General features: G+C 45.9%; 1 protein-coding gene across 2 annotated transcripts in view; it reads right to left on the reverse strand.

Annotated features, from left to right (window-relative positions):
* Nucleotides 1–18160, reverse strand: part of SHC3 (SHC adaptor protein 3) — a 50817-nt gene that overhangs the window by 14447 nt on the left and 18210 nt on the right. For both annotated transcript variants that reach the window (XM_083404019.1, XM_083404020.1), the window contains exons 3-7: nt 12928–12998; nt 12103–12166; nt 9289–9408; nt 4306–4359; nt 1798–1849 (exon numbers count right to left, since the gene is read on the reverse strand). In XM_083404019.1, the coding sequence (XP_083260145.1) occupies nt 1798–1849; nt 4306–4359; nt 9289–9408; nt 12103–12166; nt 12928–12998 (361 nt within the window). The remainder of the gene's footprint in view (nt 1–1797; nt 1850–4305; nt 4360–9288; nt 9409–12102; nt 12167–12927; nt 12999–18160) is intronic.

Here is an 18160-nt window from a genome sequence, read left to right on the forward strand (position 1 = left end):
AATTTAAAACCATAGTTCTGATATATGGGACTTATTTTTTAAAACAGATGTTTCCCATCCCCTACATACAAGGTTGCATTCAACTCAGTCCTACTCAGAGTAGACCCACTGAAATTAGTGAGCCTGTTAGTTATGCCTATTAACTTCAGCAGGTGTGCTCTGAGTTGTATACCACCCCAGGCGTCCCAAAAGTTTGCTTTTAAAAATATCACTGGCAGCTTCTAGGTGCCTCCCTATCTTTTTCTAAAAAATAAGAGAATCTTTTAAAACACACACACACACTTAAAAATAAAATAAACAATGAGTGTCCGCATGGTCTCTTGCTTTGATACCAAAATGGCTTTTCTTTTCTTTTCTTTTCTTTTCTTTTTCTTTTTGGACACTCCAGACCACTCCAAAATTTAAAAGACCACTAGCGAGTTGTCCATCCCTCATGGAGTAGACTAATGGCCCAGTCACCTTCCAACTTAATAGTTTATAACCTTCTATTCCAAACCTGTACATATTTCACTAGTCCGCATCATCTAGGAGGCTACAAATCATTTTCTTCCTCCTTGGCGTTTTCTGATTAATTACTTCTAGTTAATACAACTGCAAGAGAAGAGTCTCACAAAAACTCTGAGGAAGTGACTGAGCTAGCAACTCAAAAGATTGCTCAAACTGAGAAACATTCATTAAGTTAAACCTTGTCCGCAGCACCATATAAATGTCCTGCGTTTAGTGGGGCACCTTATGGATGCAAACTGAGCAGCTGCCTAGGCTTTCAGGTGAATTTCTATTCAGGAACTGAGGTTCAAATCAAATCCCCACTCAGCCCAGTCTGTCTTCAGGGATCCAACTGTGAACTGATGTAAGTAAACTTCTTTTATTGACTTTGAATAAGATTGTGGCGTCTTTATTCTTTTAAGAGGGATTCAAGGGAACGTATAATTCAATCTGAGACAGACTGAATCGTACAATAGTGAGAGGCTCACACGAGCCTGCAACCAGCTATCTGCTATGAAGTAATAATAATAATAATAATAATAATAATAATAATAATGATAATAATAATAATTTATTTATACCCCGCCCATCTGGCTGGGTTTCCCCAGCCACTCTGGGTGGCTTCCAACAAAACACTAAAATACAATAACCTATTAAACATTAAAAGCTTCCCTAAACAGGGCTGCCTTCAGATGTCTAGAAGGTGAATGTAGCTCTGCTAAGTAAAGGAACTTGCTAGCGCAAGTTAGGAAGGATATTAATAAACAATACCCTGAACATTCCCACTAATAGGAGCTCCATGAAAGGCTCGTGTGTGACTGAAATTTGGACATGCTTCAAGGTCAGACTGTGGGAAGTCGTAAAATAAAAAATTACAGTTCGGAAGATAATTTGACTTTTTATTTCAGGTTTTTTTTATTGGATTATGATTTGATATGTTAATGGGATGTCTTTTATTGGAAAATTAACAAATTTTCTAACAAAAAAGAAAGAAAGAAAGGCTTGTGTGTGTTTTCCATATGGCAGCTAGGGGAAAAGGTTGGCCACCCCTGGAGCTGCTGTTTTCCATAATTTTAAGAAACAGGAACTCCCATCTCAGAGCTCTGACATCTCATCTGATTTGGCAACTGAGCTCTTTGGAGACGAGGAGGGATGCAAATGTAAGAAATAACTGAATAAATTTTGAATATGGTGCGTGATACCGCTAGCGGAAGGGAAGCCATTATCAACAGAACACAGTGCCTTAATGAGAATCTGAGCAGCGTACGTTTTCAAAAAGAAGAGGAGATTGAATGTTAAGCAGTACTTTACCTCTGCGATTCACAGGGTCCTTAGCTACATAGGCGACATAGTCTGTTGTATCCTGTTGGGAGGGGAGATGGGGGGGGGGGCAAGGAGACAAACATCTACCATGAATATCATGTGAGTTTTCATTTTATGCTGCAACAAAGGTGCGCTGCTTTTCATCTGAGTGTTTGCAACTGGTTGCCTGTGCTTGGATACCATGGTGACGAGTGTGTTATAAATATCATCCAGATAGAGAGATTAGATTCTAGAGTAGATACATTAAGGCAGGAAGACAGAGAAAAACTCTTGCACAGAAAACCCTGCAGAATAATAGAGAATGTCCTTGGTATAAAACCATCAATTCAAAGGCTATAATACCATTAAAAACTGGGCCATCTTTTTCAGCATCTGTTGAAAGGTACCCAAATTACAATTAAAATGGCATGCTGTATATTGAGGAGGTACAATTTTCTTAAAGCAACAAACCATTTTTGTTGTTACATCTGAAATGAGCCAATATTTTATAAGTAGGGGAATGTAATATCCGCCCGCCCCCCGAGTGCTTTTGTAAATTGTGAGTGGAATTTCAGGAGTGTTGTATCCGTGGGATCTTAGTCGAGAGAATACCACATTGCAACCCTTTTTTTTCTTCTGTGCTCAAACACAATCTGTACCACACTGAGGTGTGTTTGTAGGTCTTCAGTATTTAAGCTAAAAAGCAGAAATCCAGAAGTTTGTGGTAAGAGAATATGCAAGACACGAGTTTCAATTTACAATGTAAGTTTATAAAAAGTGGGAGGGGAGCAGAGGAGGAAGAAAAGGGAGTGGTAACTACAAATGAATATGGGCACAGCTCACAAATGCAACAATAATTCACACATTTGAGTCATCACTAGGGTCGGGGGGGGGGAGCTGTGGCCCTGCAAATGTTGCTGGAGTATCGCTCCCATAATCCCTGACCAGTGGCCATGCTGGTTGAGCTGATCTGGTGGGCAACAGGTTCCCTAACTCTGGCTAAGGTCATACCATCAATAAGCAAAGATGTTTGTGTGATCAATCACAGATTGATCACTACAGCTAAAAATATAAGATGAGCCTGGTAGATCGGGCCAACGGCCTGCTCAGCAGCCTATTCTGACAGTGGTCAATCAGATGCCTGTGAGAAACCCGCAAGCAGCATTCAAGCACAACAGCGCTCTCCCCTTCTGTCGTTTCCAGCAATTCAGAAAGTAACAACAACAACAACAGCAACATTATACAGTCATACTTCAGGTTGAAGTAGCTTCAGGATGAATATTTTTGGGTTGCACTCCACAGCAACCCGGAAGTAACGGAGCGCGTTACTTCCGGGTTTCGCCGCTCGCGCATGCACAGACGCTCAAAATGATGTCACGCGCATGCGCGGAAGCAGCAAAACATGACCCGCACACGCACAGACTCGCAGTCGCGTGTTATGTTCACTTCAGGATGTGAACGGGGCTCCAGAAGGGATCTCATTCGCATCCAGAGGTACCACTGTTTGTTTGTTTGTTTGTTTATATACCCCGTCCATCAGGCTGGGTTTCCCCAGCCACTCTGGGTGGCTCCCAACAGATTAAAAACAGAATAAAACATCAAACATTAAAACTTCCCTAAACAGGGCTGCCTTCAGAGGTCTTCTAAAAGTCAGATAGTTGCTTATTTCCCTGACATGTGATGGGAGGGCATTCCACAGGGCGGGCGCCACTACCGAGAAGGCCCTCTGCCTGGTTACCCCTATAACCTCACTTCTCGCAGTGAGGGAACAGCCAGAAGGCCCTCGGAGCTGGACCTCAGTGTCTGGGCAAAATGATTGCTGCCTCCAATTGTGAATGCACAGCATAGTTGGGTGGAACTTTGATACCATCTGCTTTCAAGTCATGCAAAACTTTTCAAACACATTTAGCTGAGAGTCACCATAGTGAGAGATGCGTGTGTAAATGCAGCCCTGTGTCACAACAGTCCTTTGAACTGGGCCTCCCCTCCACACATCTCTTATCAATACTGCTGCTTGCCACTAGGCAACTCACGTTCCGAAAATTCAGTAGGCAGTGGCATTTCAGGAGCTGACACTTGGGTTATAGATAGAGCTCCCCCTCCCAAGATAAATGTGGAATCTAGAAACACCTCTGCCCACAGCAGAAATTGCTCATTATACAGTCATTTAGTGTTCAGACCACTATGCTACTGATAATATGGGGTTCTTCCTTTTTTTCTTTCTTTTTAATCATGAAGTTATTCTCACAACATATTGGCTTCATTTCATCTTTACTGTAACACCTCTGAGAGTGCCTTCATATATCACAGGAGTGTTCGTGTTAAACTGAATGATGATGCCTTGTTTTGAGTTTCCAGAGCTTTCACTTAGAACTTAAAGGCAAAGGTCTAATTAGCGATATTTCCAGAACAAGTTAAGCGATCAGTTGCGGCACAGTACCCTTACATCAGTACCACAGTAGGATTTCATCAGTTCCAAAATGTAAAAGATTCTAAATAAATGAATCAAATGCTTACCACATCTACTCCAGACGCAAAGGAAATAGACTGCATATGATGGTTTGCTATAATCTGTAAAGGGTTTAGGAAAAGATTAGCATGAGTGTAAGTTGCAGTCAGACTTTCCAGAGTCACATTCGCACCATCTGTTTAAAGCACATGGTTTTCCCCCAAGAATTCTGGGAAGTGTAGTCTACCTTCTCCCCAGAGAGACACAGTTCCATGCAGCTGTACCAAACTACAGTTTCCAGGTACAGGTAGGTAGCCATGTTAGTCTGCTGTAGTCGAAACAAAATAAAAAAATTCCTTCCAGTAGCACCTTAAAGATAAAGGGACCCCTGACCATTAGGTCCAGTTGTGGCTGACTCTGGGGTTGCGGCGCTCATCTCGCTTTATTGGCCAAGGGAGCCAGTGTACAGCTTCTGGGTCATGTGGCCAGCATGACTAAGCCGCTTCTGGTGAACCAGAGCAGTGCACGGAAATGCCATTTACCTTTCCGCCGGAGCAGTACCTATTTATCTACTTGCACTTTGACATGCTTTCGAACTGCTAGGTTGGCAGGAACAGGGACCGAGCAACAGGAGCTCAGCCCATCATGGGGATTCGAACCGCTGACCTACTGATTGGCAAGTCCTAGGCTCTGTGGTTTAACCCACAGCGCCATCCGCGTCCCTCATAGCACCTTAGAGACCAGCTAGGTTTGTTATTGGTATGAGCTTTCGTGTGCATGCACACTTCTTCAGATATCTGAAGAAGTGTATCTGAAGAAGTGTGCATGCACACGAAAGCTCACACCAATAACAAACTTGTGGTTGTTTAGTCGTTTAGTCGTGTCCGACTCTTCGTGACCCCATGCACCAGAGCACGCCAGGCACTCCTGTCTTCCACTGCCTCCCGCAGTTTGGTCAAACTCATGCTGGTAGCTTCTATGACACTGTCCAACCACCTCGTCCCCTTCTCCTTGTGCCCTCCATCTTTCCCAGCATCAGGGACTTTTCCAGGAAGTCTTCTCTTCTCAAGAGGTGGCCAAAGTATTGGAGCCTCAGCTTCAGGATCTATAACAAACTTAGTTGGTCTGTAAGGTGCTACTGGAAGGAATTTTTTATTTTGTTTTGACTACAGTTTTCAGAGTTGGTTTGGGGGCAACCATGAGCTTGAAACGTCCTCGAAAGCCTAAAAACAGAAACAATAACATCGAAAACAAATGTGCAAAGTCGTGCATCTCCAAACCTTCTGTGACAGCATGCCCAGATGGCAACTCCCCAGGATCTCAGAGCAGCACTCAGATGCGAAACCCAAAGTCCTGGAATCTTGCAAGGCGGGCTGGCTTTTGGTGTGATCGCAGTATGACTCTTGCCCCATGGATCCTGAAGCCCACGGATCCTGCCGCAGGCAGAGTGGGCAGGCAAGGACAGGTGGAAGCACAGCACGGAGTCACCCGTTTGTGCAGATTGTGGGAAGTCGTTTGCAATGAATGCGCATCCACCGAACCCCATTTGAAACCACCATCTGGGTGCCCTTTGAGTCAGAATACCCTAAGCATACTGCCAAATTGAAGAAGCATACATGTTTCACCGTGGCTGGAGAAGGTGGCAAGAAGGGAAAAGGAAATTCACTTACAGCTGCCTTATACCATGTTAGATAGCATAGATAGTTCTGCAATGCAGAAATTGGTCCAGAATTTCTGCCACCAATTGGCAGCCACTCTCCAGGGCTTTATACAGGAGTCTTTTCCATCCTTACCTGGAGAGGTCGGGAATTAAATATTTTGCATGCAGAGAATGTGCCCTACCATGGAGCTAAAAGGTAACGGTAAAGGGACCCCTGACCATTAGGTCCAGTCAAGGCCAACTCTGGGGTTGCGGCGCTCATCTCGCTTTATTGGCCAAGGGAGCTGGCGTACAGCTTCCGGGTCATGTGGCCAGCATGACTAAGCTGCTTCTGGCGAACCAGAGCAGTGCACGGAAACGCCGTTTACCTTCCCGACAGAGCGGTACCTATTTATCTACTTGCACTGTGACATGCTTTCGAACTGCTAGGTTAGCAGGAGCAGGGACTGAGCAACGGGAGCTCACCCCGTTGTGGGGATTCGAACCACTGACCTTCTGATTAGCAAGTCCTAGGCTCTGTGGTTTAACCCACAGTGCCACCCATGTCCCAGACCCACACCCTTTTTTATGGTACTTTTATCCTAGGGAAAAGAGAGAGAGACACGTTTGCTTACTTTGTAGTCCCATTTTAGTAGGAAAATAGGAAGTTGTCTTATATTAGCCAGACCGTTGTTCCATCTAGCTGTCAGGCAGCAGAGGATCGAACCCCCATGGCAGGTTGCCAGGAATGGATAATACAAGGAAAAGTTCTTACCAACTGCTTTTTAGTCAATATTCACAGAGAGATGCTTGGAAATGCAGCCTCCTGGAATAATGACGTTGCCCTGAGTGAGTCTCCACTCCCTTCCTCTCTCATGTGTCTCAGATACGGGTGTTGAAATGTGCCCTCTGCCTTTGAGCTCTCTGCTCTCCTACTTTCAAGGCTCGCCAGGTTTTGGGAGACAGGGGGTATGGAATGCTTTCTAAAAACGATGAATCTGTCAGCTGTGCTCCCTCTGGTCCTTCTTCTTCCTCCTCTCCCATTATTTCCCAGCTTTCCCCCTCCTCTGCCTCTGAGCTGTGATCTCCCTCAAACCCCTGTTGTAATTCTGAACTGACTTTTTCTTCTCTAGAAGGTCAGGCTGGGGAGTTAGTCTCCACCATCCCTCCTCTGCCCCATCCCTGACACTAACTCACTACTGTCTACAGCAGGAGTGGGGCAGAAAAAGAGGCAAATGTAGGCAGAGCAGACGAAATGGAAGTTCCACATTTGTGCAGTGGGCGAGTTTCTACGCACACTGTCCGTCCCCCAACCAGACAACCAAGGGGCATAGTAAGAGTACAAGGACCTGTTCCGCCCAGGCCAAAACATTTGGGCTTTGAAGATGGGCCAGTGCAGTGTATCGCCTGGGCAACTTTCAGCTGGCTAAGTAGAGAGGTCATCCCTGGCCTGCATTTACCATCATTGCCTCCTCAGGGTTCAGGCAGAAAACATTCCCAGACCTACCTGGAGAAGCCAGGGGCTGGACTTGGGAACTTCTGCATGCACAGCAGAGCTCTGCTACTTCTCCTATTTCATTAATGCCCCTACTTAGTTTTCCTCCTTCTCCCAATTCTGTTTGAGAATGAGAGCCCAATGGTAATGGTTTTGCTGGCTTTTTAAAAAGGATGATCTGACACTCCCTGCCCCCAAAGAGGAGTTAGTCTGGTTAACATTTGAGAATGTCTGCAGATGGACTCTTCTGTTCCAATGCAATTTGTCTTGTCTTGAAAGCTTTAAGATCCAAATCCAGAAAATACACTATACCGGGGTTTCCCAAACTTGGGTCTGCAGATGGTTTTGGACTACAACTCCCATCATTCCTAGCTAGCAGGACCAGTGGCCAGGGATGATGGGAATTGTAGTCTAAAAAAACCCCATGTTTGAGAAACCCAGCACCATACTAATACACATTGATGGTGTGCTCAGGCAGACACACCCTGATCTGCCTGGAACAGAAAAGCTGCATAAAATTGCATAAGAGCTTTGCTGGATCAGACCAAATGATCATATAGTATTGTTGTCTCAGTGGCAACCCAAACGGAAAGCCCCATAGCAGAACATGAGTGCAGCAGCTCTGAGGCATACTAAAGTCAACAGGGTTAGGACATAGCCGTAATGGGGTGTAGGTAAAGGGACGCAGGTGGCGCTGTGGTCTAAACCACTGAGCCTTTTGGGTTTGCCAATTGGAAGGTCAACAGTTCGAATCCCTGTGACAGAGTGAGCTCCCATTTCTCTGTCCCAGTTCCTGCCAACCTAGCAGTTCAAAAGAACACCAGGGCAAGTAAATAAACAGGTACCACTGCGGCGGGAAGGTAAATGGTGTTTCTGTGTGCTCTGCTTTCCATCACGGTGTCCCATTGTGCCAGAAGCTAGTGTTAGGTCCACCATGAGATGTCCACCAGCTTCTAATCACAGATACCAGCAGCCTTCAAACAAGCAAACATGCCTTATTTTCGCTCCCCAGCATCCCACTGCCAGAGGAATGCCTCCTTCCATTCACCAGTTTGCCTCCTCCAAGTGGAAGAAACCTGGGCAGTGCTGAATGTCACATCCATTGCCAGGTGTGTCCTGCTGGAAATTAAAAAGGGCTTTCCCCTTGGTCTGCCTGTATATCCACTCAGTTGCCAAGTGCCTTTGTGACATCACAAAAAACCCACACCCAATGGCAACAGCTGGGGAAGCATCATCTTCATTGCTTTAAGCCTCACAATGGTGGGTGGCCTATCAGTGATTGTGTGCTTGTTTATTCAGGACATGGGCGGAGCTGTAGCCTAAACCACTGAGCCTCTTGGATTTGCCGATTGAAAGGTCAGCGGTTCGAAACCCCGTGACAGAGTGAGCTCCCGTTGCTCTGTCCCAGCTCCTGCCAACCTAGCAGTTCGAAAGCACACCAGTGCAAGTAGATAAATAGGTACCGCTGTGCTGGGAAGGTGAATGGCGTTTCTGTGCACTCTGGCTTCTGTCATGGTGTCCCATTGCGCCAGAAGCGGTTTAGTCATGCTGGCCACATGACCCAGAAAGTTGTCTGTGGACAAACGCCGGCTCCCTCAGCCTGAAGCGAAATGAGCGCCACACCCCATAGTTGTAGCCATGGACGACCTAATCCTCCATGGGTTTGTCATCCAAGTTGGTGGTCATGCCTCCCTTTCTTTGGAGCAAATCCCGCACTTTAACATGTGCTGTGTGACGAAAGTACTTATTTTTGTCTGCCCTGAATTTTCCAGCATTCAGCTACTCAGACGTACCAGCAAATGCTAGTTATAACAAATGAGTACAGGACCACTAAGCACAGAAATAATCTGGCTGGTAGCAAGGAACAAGTGCCATGCAACTATTAAAAGCAGCAAGCAGGAATGAGAGCATACAGACCTGTCTGGAATCAGGAGTCATCAGGTTTAAGCTGGTGGTAGAGATATTCAGAGTAATGCTCATTCCCGCGAACTGAAGGTTGCTCTTCCCCAAGATACTAGAGAGGGCTTTACTGGGCGGCTGTGAAAGCAAAAATCACACATCTCAGTACTCTGTGAGCGTCTGGTGACACCTGACTCCACGCTGCATAAACGGGGAGCCTCTGGGGTTTATTCGTCAAGAGTGTGACATTTTAATCAACGTTCTGCGGCTGCTTTTATCCGAAGTTAGTAAGGAACAAGTCGCGTGTTGATTCACAAGCAAGGGAAAGTGCTACGAGGAGAGAGAGAAAATGCAGGTTGTTTCCATATAGATAAGGAAAATATAGTGATCTAAAGTGGTTGGTGTCATACCAGGGAGACCTGGATTCAAATTCCCCTAAAAACCCTACTGGATAACCTTGCTTCAGTCACCATCTCCCAGCCTACCCTATGAAATGGGAGTGAGGAACCATGTACAGTGTACCTCAGGTTAAGAACTTAATTCATTCTGGAGGTCCGTTCTTAATCTGAAACTGTTCTTAACCTGAGTTTATGGGGCCTCCTGCTGCTGCCGTGCTGCCGCCACACAATTTCTGTTCTCATCCTGAAGCAAAGTTCTTAACCTGAGGTACTATTTCTGGGTTAGCGGAGTCTGTAACCTGAAGCGTCTGTAATCTGAAGCGTCTTTAACCTGAGGTACCATTGTACACCGTTCTGAGCTCCTTGGGAGAATGGGTTGCATATTAAACAAATGTAATAAATAGATTAAAAGAACCAAGAGGCATGAGATGAACATGTGGAGTGATGCCGAATTACCTCAAAGTCACGACAAGCGTAAGAAAGAGAAGCTTTCCCGTAACAGCAGAAAACTAAAATCTATTAACTATAGAAACGCTGAAACATTGCAATTATATCTGCTCACAAAAGCTACTTTAAATCGCTCCATCTAACTCACAGAGTTGAGTAATAAACCATTTGTGTGGATTCTCCACACAGTTGGGACAATTTGGCGCCACAAGCCCTTCCTTTAGGGTTTGCAAGCGTGGAGGAAAGAGTCATTTTATTTCATTCAGGAAAAATGCTGTTAGACAAGTACAGTGGTACCTCGGGTTACATATGCTTCGTGTTATATACGCTTCAGGTACAGACTCCGCTAACCCAGAAATAGTGCTTCAGGTTAAGAACTTTGCTTCAGGACGAGAACAGAAATCGTGCAGTGGCGGCGCAGCGGTAGCAGGAGGCCTCATTAGCTAAAGCGGTGCTTCAGGTTAAGAAAAGTTTTAGGTTAAGAACGGATCTCCAGAACGAATTAAGTACTTAACCCGAGGTACCACTGTATTAACAGGCGCACTGGCTGAAAATACAACATACCTTGTTTTCCTAGAGTGGCCATGCAAGGGAATGTTGGTTCAGCCAGTGGTGGAGGAAGCTTCTCCTGCACCTGGGGCAGGGCGCGCATGCACAGCGCCCGTATGGACTGCACATGCGCAGGCTGCGCACACATGGCACCCTGTATGGACGCCTCACACCCTCGGCCACTCTACAGCTGGGGGGGGGAGGCAGTGGGCCATCTTGGCCCCCATTTCAGGGTGGCACCTGGAACACACCGCCCCACCCCCACCCCTACCTTCGTATGCCCCTGGGTCCAGCCAGTCAAAATTTCCTATTCCTCCTGGGCTGGAGCATCCTTCCCTTGCATGTGACTAGAGATGGGCATGACCTTACCTGTCCAGGTAACAAAAGGACGAGTCATGCAGCACTCTCTCTCTCTTTCACTTCCTTCTTCGTTCGACCAGTTTCTCATCTAGAAATGCTCTGCTAGCTGCCAGTTAGCAGAAGCACTGGGATTATCTTCCATGTGGGGTAGATCCACATGTACATGTTTGTAACTAAGTCTGCCTTCAGGAATCCAACTGTGAACTGATGTGAGTAAACTTCTTTTATTGACTTTGAATAAGATTGCCGTGTCTTTATTCTTTTACGATGAATTAAAGGGAACTTACCAGGAATTTACAATTCTATCTGAGTCAGACTGAACTGTATACAGTGGTACCTCAGGTTAAGTACTTAATTCGTTCCGAGGTCCATTCTTAACCTGAAACCATTCTTAACCTGAAGCACCACTTAGCTAATGGGGCCTCCCGCTGCTGCCATGCCGCCAGAGCACGATTTCTGTTCTCATCCTGAAGCAAAGTTCTTAACCCAAGGTACTATTTCTGGGTTAGTGTAACCTGAAGCGTATGTAACCTGAAGCATATGTAACCCGAGGTACCACTGAAATAGTGAGAGGCTCACACGAGCCTGCTACAAGCTATCTGCTGTGCATGTAAGAAAGGGGAATGTAACTCTGCTACATGAAGGAACTTGCTAGCACAAGTTAGGAAGGATATTAATAAACAATGTATCCTCTTCTGCCACCCTGAACATTCCCACAAAAAATTCTGCACCCAGAGCAGTCACCCCAGTAGCTTCCACCTACCCAGTGTTAATGTATGATATCAGCAAAACATCTCACTCAAATACGTTATTTAGGGAAGTGTCAGTGGAAGAATCTCTGTTGACCCAATAGGAGCATCAGTATTTGTACGTGCACGTGTGTTGTTATTTTGATACACAGGTAAAGGATTAACTGCCTTTGCCATGGGCACAATACTGCTCAGTTCCTCCCATGGCAGCAATTCAAAGGACAAAAACTGTACGTGTAAAATGCGTACATGGATTTAATGTCACATCCCGTTTGGTCCCAAGATGAGAGAATATGATCACGTTGACAAAAAGACACAAAGCAAAATACCTTTCTTTTTTTAAAGGCTCCTTTGGCTGCCGGCACAGCATCGCAAACAAGGCTGATCGCTTCCCTGGAGAGACAGAAAAGAACATTGGGTAGCAAATGGTTTCATGGTGCCAGAAGCATACAGTTTGGTTTCTCATGATGACATTCAAATAATGATCTACTGGAAAGTCTGCATATGGACTAAAGCACTCCGATGCTCATAGCAAACCAAAGTTTGCATTTGAAATATTACACTATTTGATGGTCTCATAGGCTGTATTGAGTATGTTAAAAGTAAGAAAAGCAGGACAACCAATCTTGCTAATTTTCTTAGGGAATTGTGAAATTTTAGCATATTCAGAGCTACAGTGGTACCTCGCAAGACGAATGCCTCGCAAGACGAATGCCTCGCAAGACGAAAGAGTTTTTTGTTTTTTGAGTTGCTTCGCAAGACGAATTTCCCTATGGGCTTGCTTTGCAAGACAAAAACATCTTGCGCCTTTTTCTTAAAACCGTCAATGCATTCCTATGGGAAACCGTCAATGCATATCCGTGCTTCGCAAGACGAAAAATTCACAAGATGAAAAAACTCGCAGAACGAATTAATTTCGTCTTGCAAGGCACCACTGTAACTCACAGTTGAGGCAGAGTGAAGCAGCTACCTCAGGTGGCAGAACCATAAGAGGCAGCCCAAAGGAATGTTCTGCTTTTATTCAGGTGTGAATAAGGAAGAGAAACACACATATTCTTTTCTGCTTTTGTTCTTCTTCACATGGTACGTACTTATGCAAGGTAGTTCAAAAGATAGATGTGGAAAAATATTTGCAGTACATCATCTCACATTACCTTGTAATCTGTGTTCTAGTATTGAAGTCAAGGGATCTCATGGAACGCAAGACCTCTATACATCCCAAATACTACGGGAAGGAGAAGAAAATGGTAAATAAGCATCAGTGAGAAAGCTTTATAACAGGCATTTTAAAATGCAAAACGAAAGCACAAATCATTTCCTCCCACAAGTGCACACAAACAGATGGAGAATGGGGCACACATAGGAATTTATGTAGCTTTATTTATGCATGTTCTTATACTGTATGTCTCATTTTCACCAAACAGGAGTCCCCACTCAAACTGATAAAACAAATAAAAGTATAGTATAATAATCCCCACAAAATTAACAATATTAAAATCAAATAAAATAATAATAATAATAATAATAATAATAATAATAATAATAATAGAAGGGAAGAAAATCACAGCCCTTTATTGACGCAGAAACTGTTCCCACCCACCAGATTCTTACATGGATGCACGGCTGTTAATGGACAAGCAGGCCCTTCCCCACTTGACACAGTGAGATCAAGTTGCGTAATCTACAAAAAGCAAAACATCTCTTTGGAGGGGTGAAGAAGAGTGAGCAATTGGATCAATTTATTTGTACAGCAGAATCATTTTCAAAAGGAACAGTTTTTGACAATGGAACTGTTCTTTATTTATTTTTTTTAGTGTTTTGCTTTTTGTTTTTTGGACAATGAAATAATCCTAAATAAATAAGAATAAAAATGTGCACCCAACCACCAAGGCCATTCCATTGTAACTATCCTACCTTCCAAAAATTCCATACCTCTTGCAGTGTACAAATTCTTCAAACACCTTCCATATCTCCTCAGAATCATTTCTCCTGCATATTCCCCATCTTACCTTAATGGCATGCGTTAATTTATCATTAGTAGCTATATCCCACACCTCTTTATAACAGTCTTCCATTTTATATTCTGCTTGCCCCTTCCACTTCCTGGCTATAATAATTTGCGCAGCTGTCAATAAATTTGTGAGCAAGTCCTTCACTGCCTGCGAACCTTCCACCCCATCGTAAGTCGATAATAATGCTACCTCTGGACTTTTGGTCAGCTTTAACCCAGTGAGACAATGGAACTGTTCCTTTGCTGTTTGCATAAGACATGCTAGAAACCTCTGGCTCACTCCATGCTGTTCTAGGTTCCTAAGGAGTCCTTGGATTCCCCACTTTCCTTCAGGGTTTATTTCCAGCTTTACACCAGATACTCAATGAAAAGTAACTGAGGGTGGACACCAGCCCCACTGAAAGCTGCAGTGGATCTAAACACTTTTCACACTCTATGCCTGCATTAGGCTCAGACTATAAATAAAGAGTGTGTGCACATTCACCCAAATCTGGTTAAGCAAGAACTCAAGTAAGCAGAGAGCTGGGAATTGGATTGTTGAAGCAGAGGAGGTACAGAAGTGAGGAGCTAAACACCCCTCTGCAACTTCCCGCCTCGCAGCTTCTCTCTCCTCCAAGCTCACCGTGTGTTGTGTACTAAGCCTAGATCCTAGACCAATAGGCAAGTAGGATCCTAGAATGCAACAACTGATTGGCTTGCAGGAAAAGATCAAGCAGGCTCCAGGAGGAAGTTAATCAGCCTATTAGGCTGCTAGGATCGTAGAATGCAGCAACTGATTGGCCTGCAGGAAAAGACCAATCAGGCCAGGAGGGAAGCAGAATCAGCCAATCAGATGGGACTCATTATGTAAATAATGTATATAAAAGACTGAGGTTTGGGGGGGGCAATTCAATCACTGTTTTACAAGCTGCAATAAAGAGCATGAAATCACTACAGGACTCCGAGTATATTTCAATGTGGCACCAAGAAGCCAGCGAGGAAAGCACTAGCTTCTGGGCACTTAGAAGCAATCGTGGAGAATCAGCATCCCGCATGACCTTTTGCTGTAGAAATTTGACCGCAGATACTGTCATATGCGCAGAAGACAGATCTACCTCCGTCACATGCAGTCGGAGTTTTGAGCTCTCTAAACACTCCCTTCACCACTCAAGCCTGCAGTGGCGTAGTGTGGGGGGTGCAGGGGGGGCCAGCCGCACCGGGTGCAACATCTGGGGGGGTGCGCTCGCACTCGCACCTCTCTGCCCCTACCTGGCTCACTCACTCTCTCTCACTGCAGTGCTGGCTGTGCGAATCCGATCCAAGCCGCCGGGTCGCCGCCCACTGTGGAGGGGAGGGTGCCAGGCATGCGGTGCGGTGCGGAGAGAGAGCGAGGGACTATCTGGGGGAGGGACAGTGCAGCGGGGGGGCGCAAATTACTTGCCTTGCCCCGGGTGCTGACAACCCACGCTACGCCACTGCAAGCCTGTAAAATGCTATGCAGCAGATCTACACGGGAGGTAGTGTAATGCAGGGATGAGACCACCAACTCTCTCACACACATTCCTGCATGCACAAACACAGAGAGAGCACGCGCGCGCACACACACAGTCCTCCCTCTTTAGCTGATCCATTTGGGAAGGAGTATCACCCTCTCTGCACACATCAGATAATTGACTCAATGATTGGGAAGAGGGCAATTTGCACCCCTACCAAGGCACCAGATTCTGCCCAACCAGCACAGTATCTACTTAAATCCCACCTGCCCACTCAGACCCTGTTTTTAGCTGCTACTGCCAAAATTGTTTGGTCCTTGGAGTAGGGTTACCAGACATCCTCGTTTCCTGGGGACAGTCCCTGGATTTGCGAATAAGTCCCCAGACAAATTCCATCCCCGGAATGTCCCCGGATTTCATCTCATGTCCCCGGGAAATACAGCAGCAGCAGTCTCAGCAGCCCGGAGAAGTTGGCTCTGGCTGGCTTCAGGAGCTGCTCGGAAGTCCCCATATGACAGTGGTGCAGGGGCTCTAAGATGCAGCTTCCGGGCTGCCTCCACCTTCCCTGACCCCAGCAACTAAGCTGTGAAGGGAGGCTTCACGCTGCCTATTGGAGCAGCCTCCCAACTCCTACTTGCGTGCAAGCAGGAGCAGGACAGGGATCCATTAGCTGTGAAGGGAGGCTTCACGCTGCCTATCAGAGCTTGCGTGCAAGCAGGAGGGGGCAGGGATCGCTCAGGCAACGGGAAGCCTCCCTTCCCAGCTGAGGGATCCCCGCCCCCTCCTGCTTGCACGCAAGCAGGGATGGGATTGGGGCTGTTCCGATGGGAAGGGAGGCATTCTGCTACCCAAGCCTCGCTGCCGCCACCACCGCTCTCGGCCCTCCTTCTCCGCCTTCCATGCCTCATCCACCATGCATCACTTCACCACCACCGAAGAACCAACAGGCTCGTGGAGAAAGGAGATAGAAGCCGTGGAAGAAGGGGGAACATGGTAGTTGAGGTCAAGGTGGCGGCCGCCCCTCTGCCATCGCCATCGCTGCATTTATCTATTTATCTATTTATTTATTTATTTATTTATTTAGTCCCCGGATTCATTGAAAAAAAATCTGGTAACCTTACCTAAGAGGCCAGATAAATTTGCAGCAGGGGGCTGGGCAGATCAGGCCTATGAACTGAGAGTTGCAACCCCTAATCAATCACCCACCAATGTGGATGAGTTATCAGTTCCTCTTAAAGGCGGGAGCGCGTTGCGATCGGATCTCTAAGCATCCCCCACCTCCCAGCGAGGGCAGGGCTATGCCCAGCTCCACCCCGGTTCATAGCTGTCAACGTTTCCCTTTTTTAAAGGGAAATTCCCTTATTCCAAATAGGATTCCTCGCAAGAAAAGGTCGTTTCGCGTTCAGTTGGACCCTAAAGCCAATGGCTTGGCTTGGGGGGGGTGTGACTGAGAAACGATATTTAAGCCCTGCGCATTGTTTGCTGGTTCTCTTTGCCTTCGCACAGCGGACCCCCCCCACCCGCCCACCCTTTATTTAGGTCCGCCTGGCCTTGCTATGGACTTGTTGGCTGCCTGTTTTGTAATGGGGGCCTGGTAGGAATTTTTCCGTCTGGCAAATTGGCAGGGCCATTTGATTTTCACCTACTACCGTAGCAATCGTCACAACTTTGTAAGGTTTGGCAGTTAGGCATTGGATCAGCAATGGTGGGGAGGGGAGGTGCGGCCATCACCTGCCCCTCCCAAGCTCAAGGGTATTCCATTAAAGGAATCTAGGATTGGCCTAAGGGGCTAGGGCCATACCAGGACCCACGGGGACATCGGGGGTGAGTGCCAGTCAGGACCCTCTGGCGGTGCTCCCTCTGGCGGTGTTTCACCCTTTTATCAGATTCCCCGTGATGCGGGTGGGAATCTGATATACTGTATTTTTTGCTCTATAAGACTCACTTTTTCCCTCCTAAAAAGTAAGGGGAAATGTGTGTGCGTCTTATGGAGCAAATGCAGGCTGCGCAGCTATCACAGAAGCCAGAACAGCAAGAGGGATTGCTGCTTTCACTGTGCAGCGATCCCTCTTGCTGTTCTGGCTTCTGAGATTCAGAATATTTTATTTCTTGTTTTCCTCCTCCAAAAACGAGGTGCGTCTTGTGGTCTGGTGCGTCATATAGAACGAAAAATACGGTAGTTTGGATGATTCCAATGCCTAAGCCAATACCACTCACATTTTGTATTCAATAAAGTTGTGGCCTAAATTTTGCCCAATAACTTAAACTAAAATACTGTGTCACTGTGTTTCATTTTTTTTTGGGGGGGGGGGTATCGAATCGCAATGATATAAAAGAAAGGGACAGCCATCTGACATTGCATAAATTACAACTGTTGGAAGGCCAGCAATCAGAAACAGGACTCAGGAATTGGTCAAGAACTTCTCAGTCACTTTTCCCCCTGCAATTAATCTTAAATATTACCCATATAACCTTTGCTAAGAGTCCCCCGGTCCCTATCACCCACCCAGCAGATGCTGAAAAGGCAATTTAAATGAAGTGTAAAAAATAAAGGTGCTGCAATGTGACCTTAGAAATATTTCATGAACAAAAATGCAATACCCCTTACCCTCGAGATTCTACGCAACGTCTGGTCAGAGGTATACATTTTGATGATGCGAGCAGCAAAGTCATCTGCATTTAATCCTGGCGCAGAAAATCCCTGAAAATGCTGGTTGACAGCCAGCCCTCTATTAACTATTCTAAAAATAGGCCTGCAAAATTAGAAATTTCTTACTTAGGGAGATTTGAATTCATGGCTGTCTGCATACAATCTGTCTCAGCGTCGCATTGTAATAGTTTTAGCTGGGAAAGAGGAGCCTTCCTTCGAAAACTTGCCAAGATTTATTCATGTTGAACTGATTA

Source organism: Podarcis tiliguerta (assembly GCF_965153285.1).
Source record: "Podarcis tiliguerta genome assembly, chromosome: 11".
Taxonomy (NCBI): Eukaryota; Metazoa; Chordata; class Lepidosauria; order Squamata; family Lacertidae; genus Podarcis; species Podarcis tiliguerta.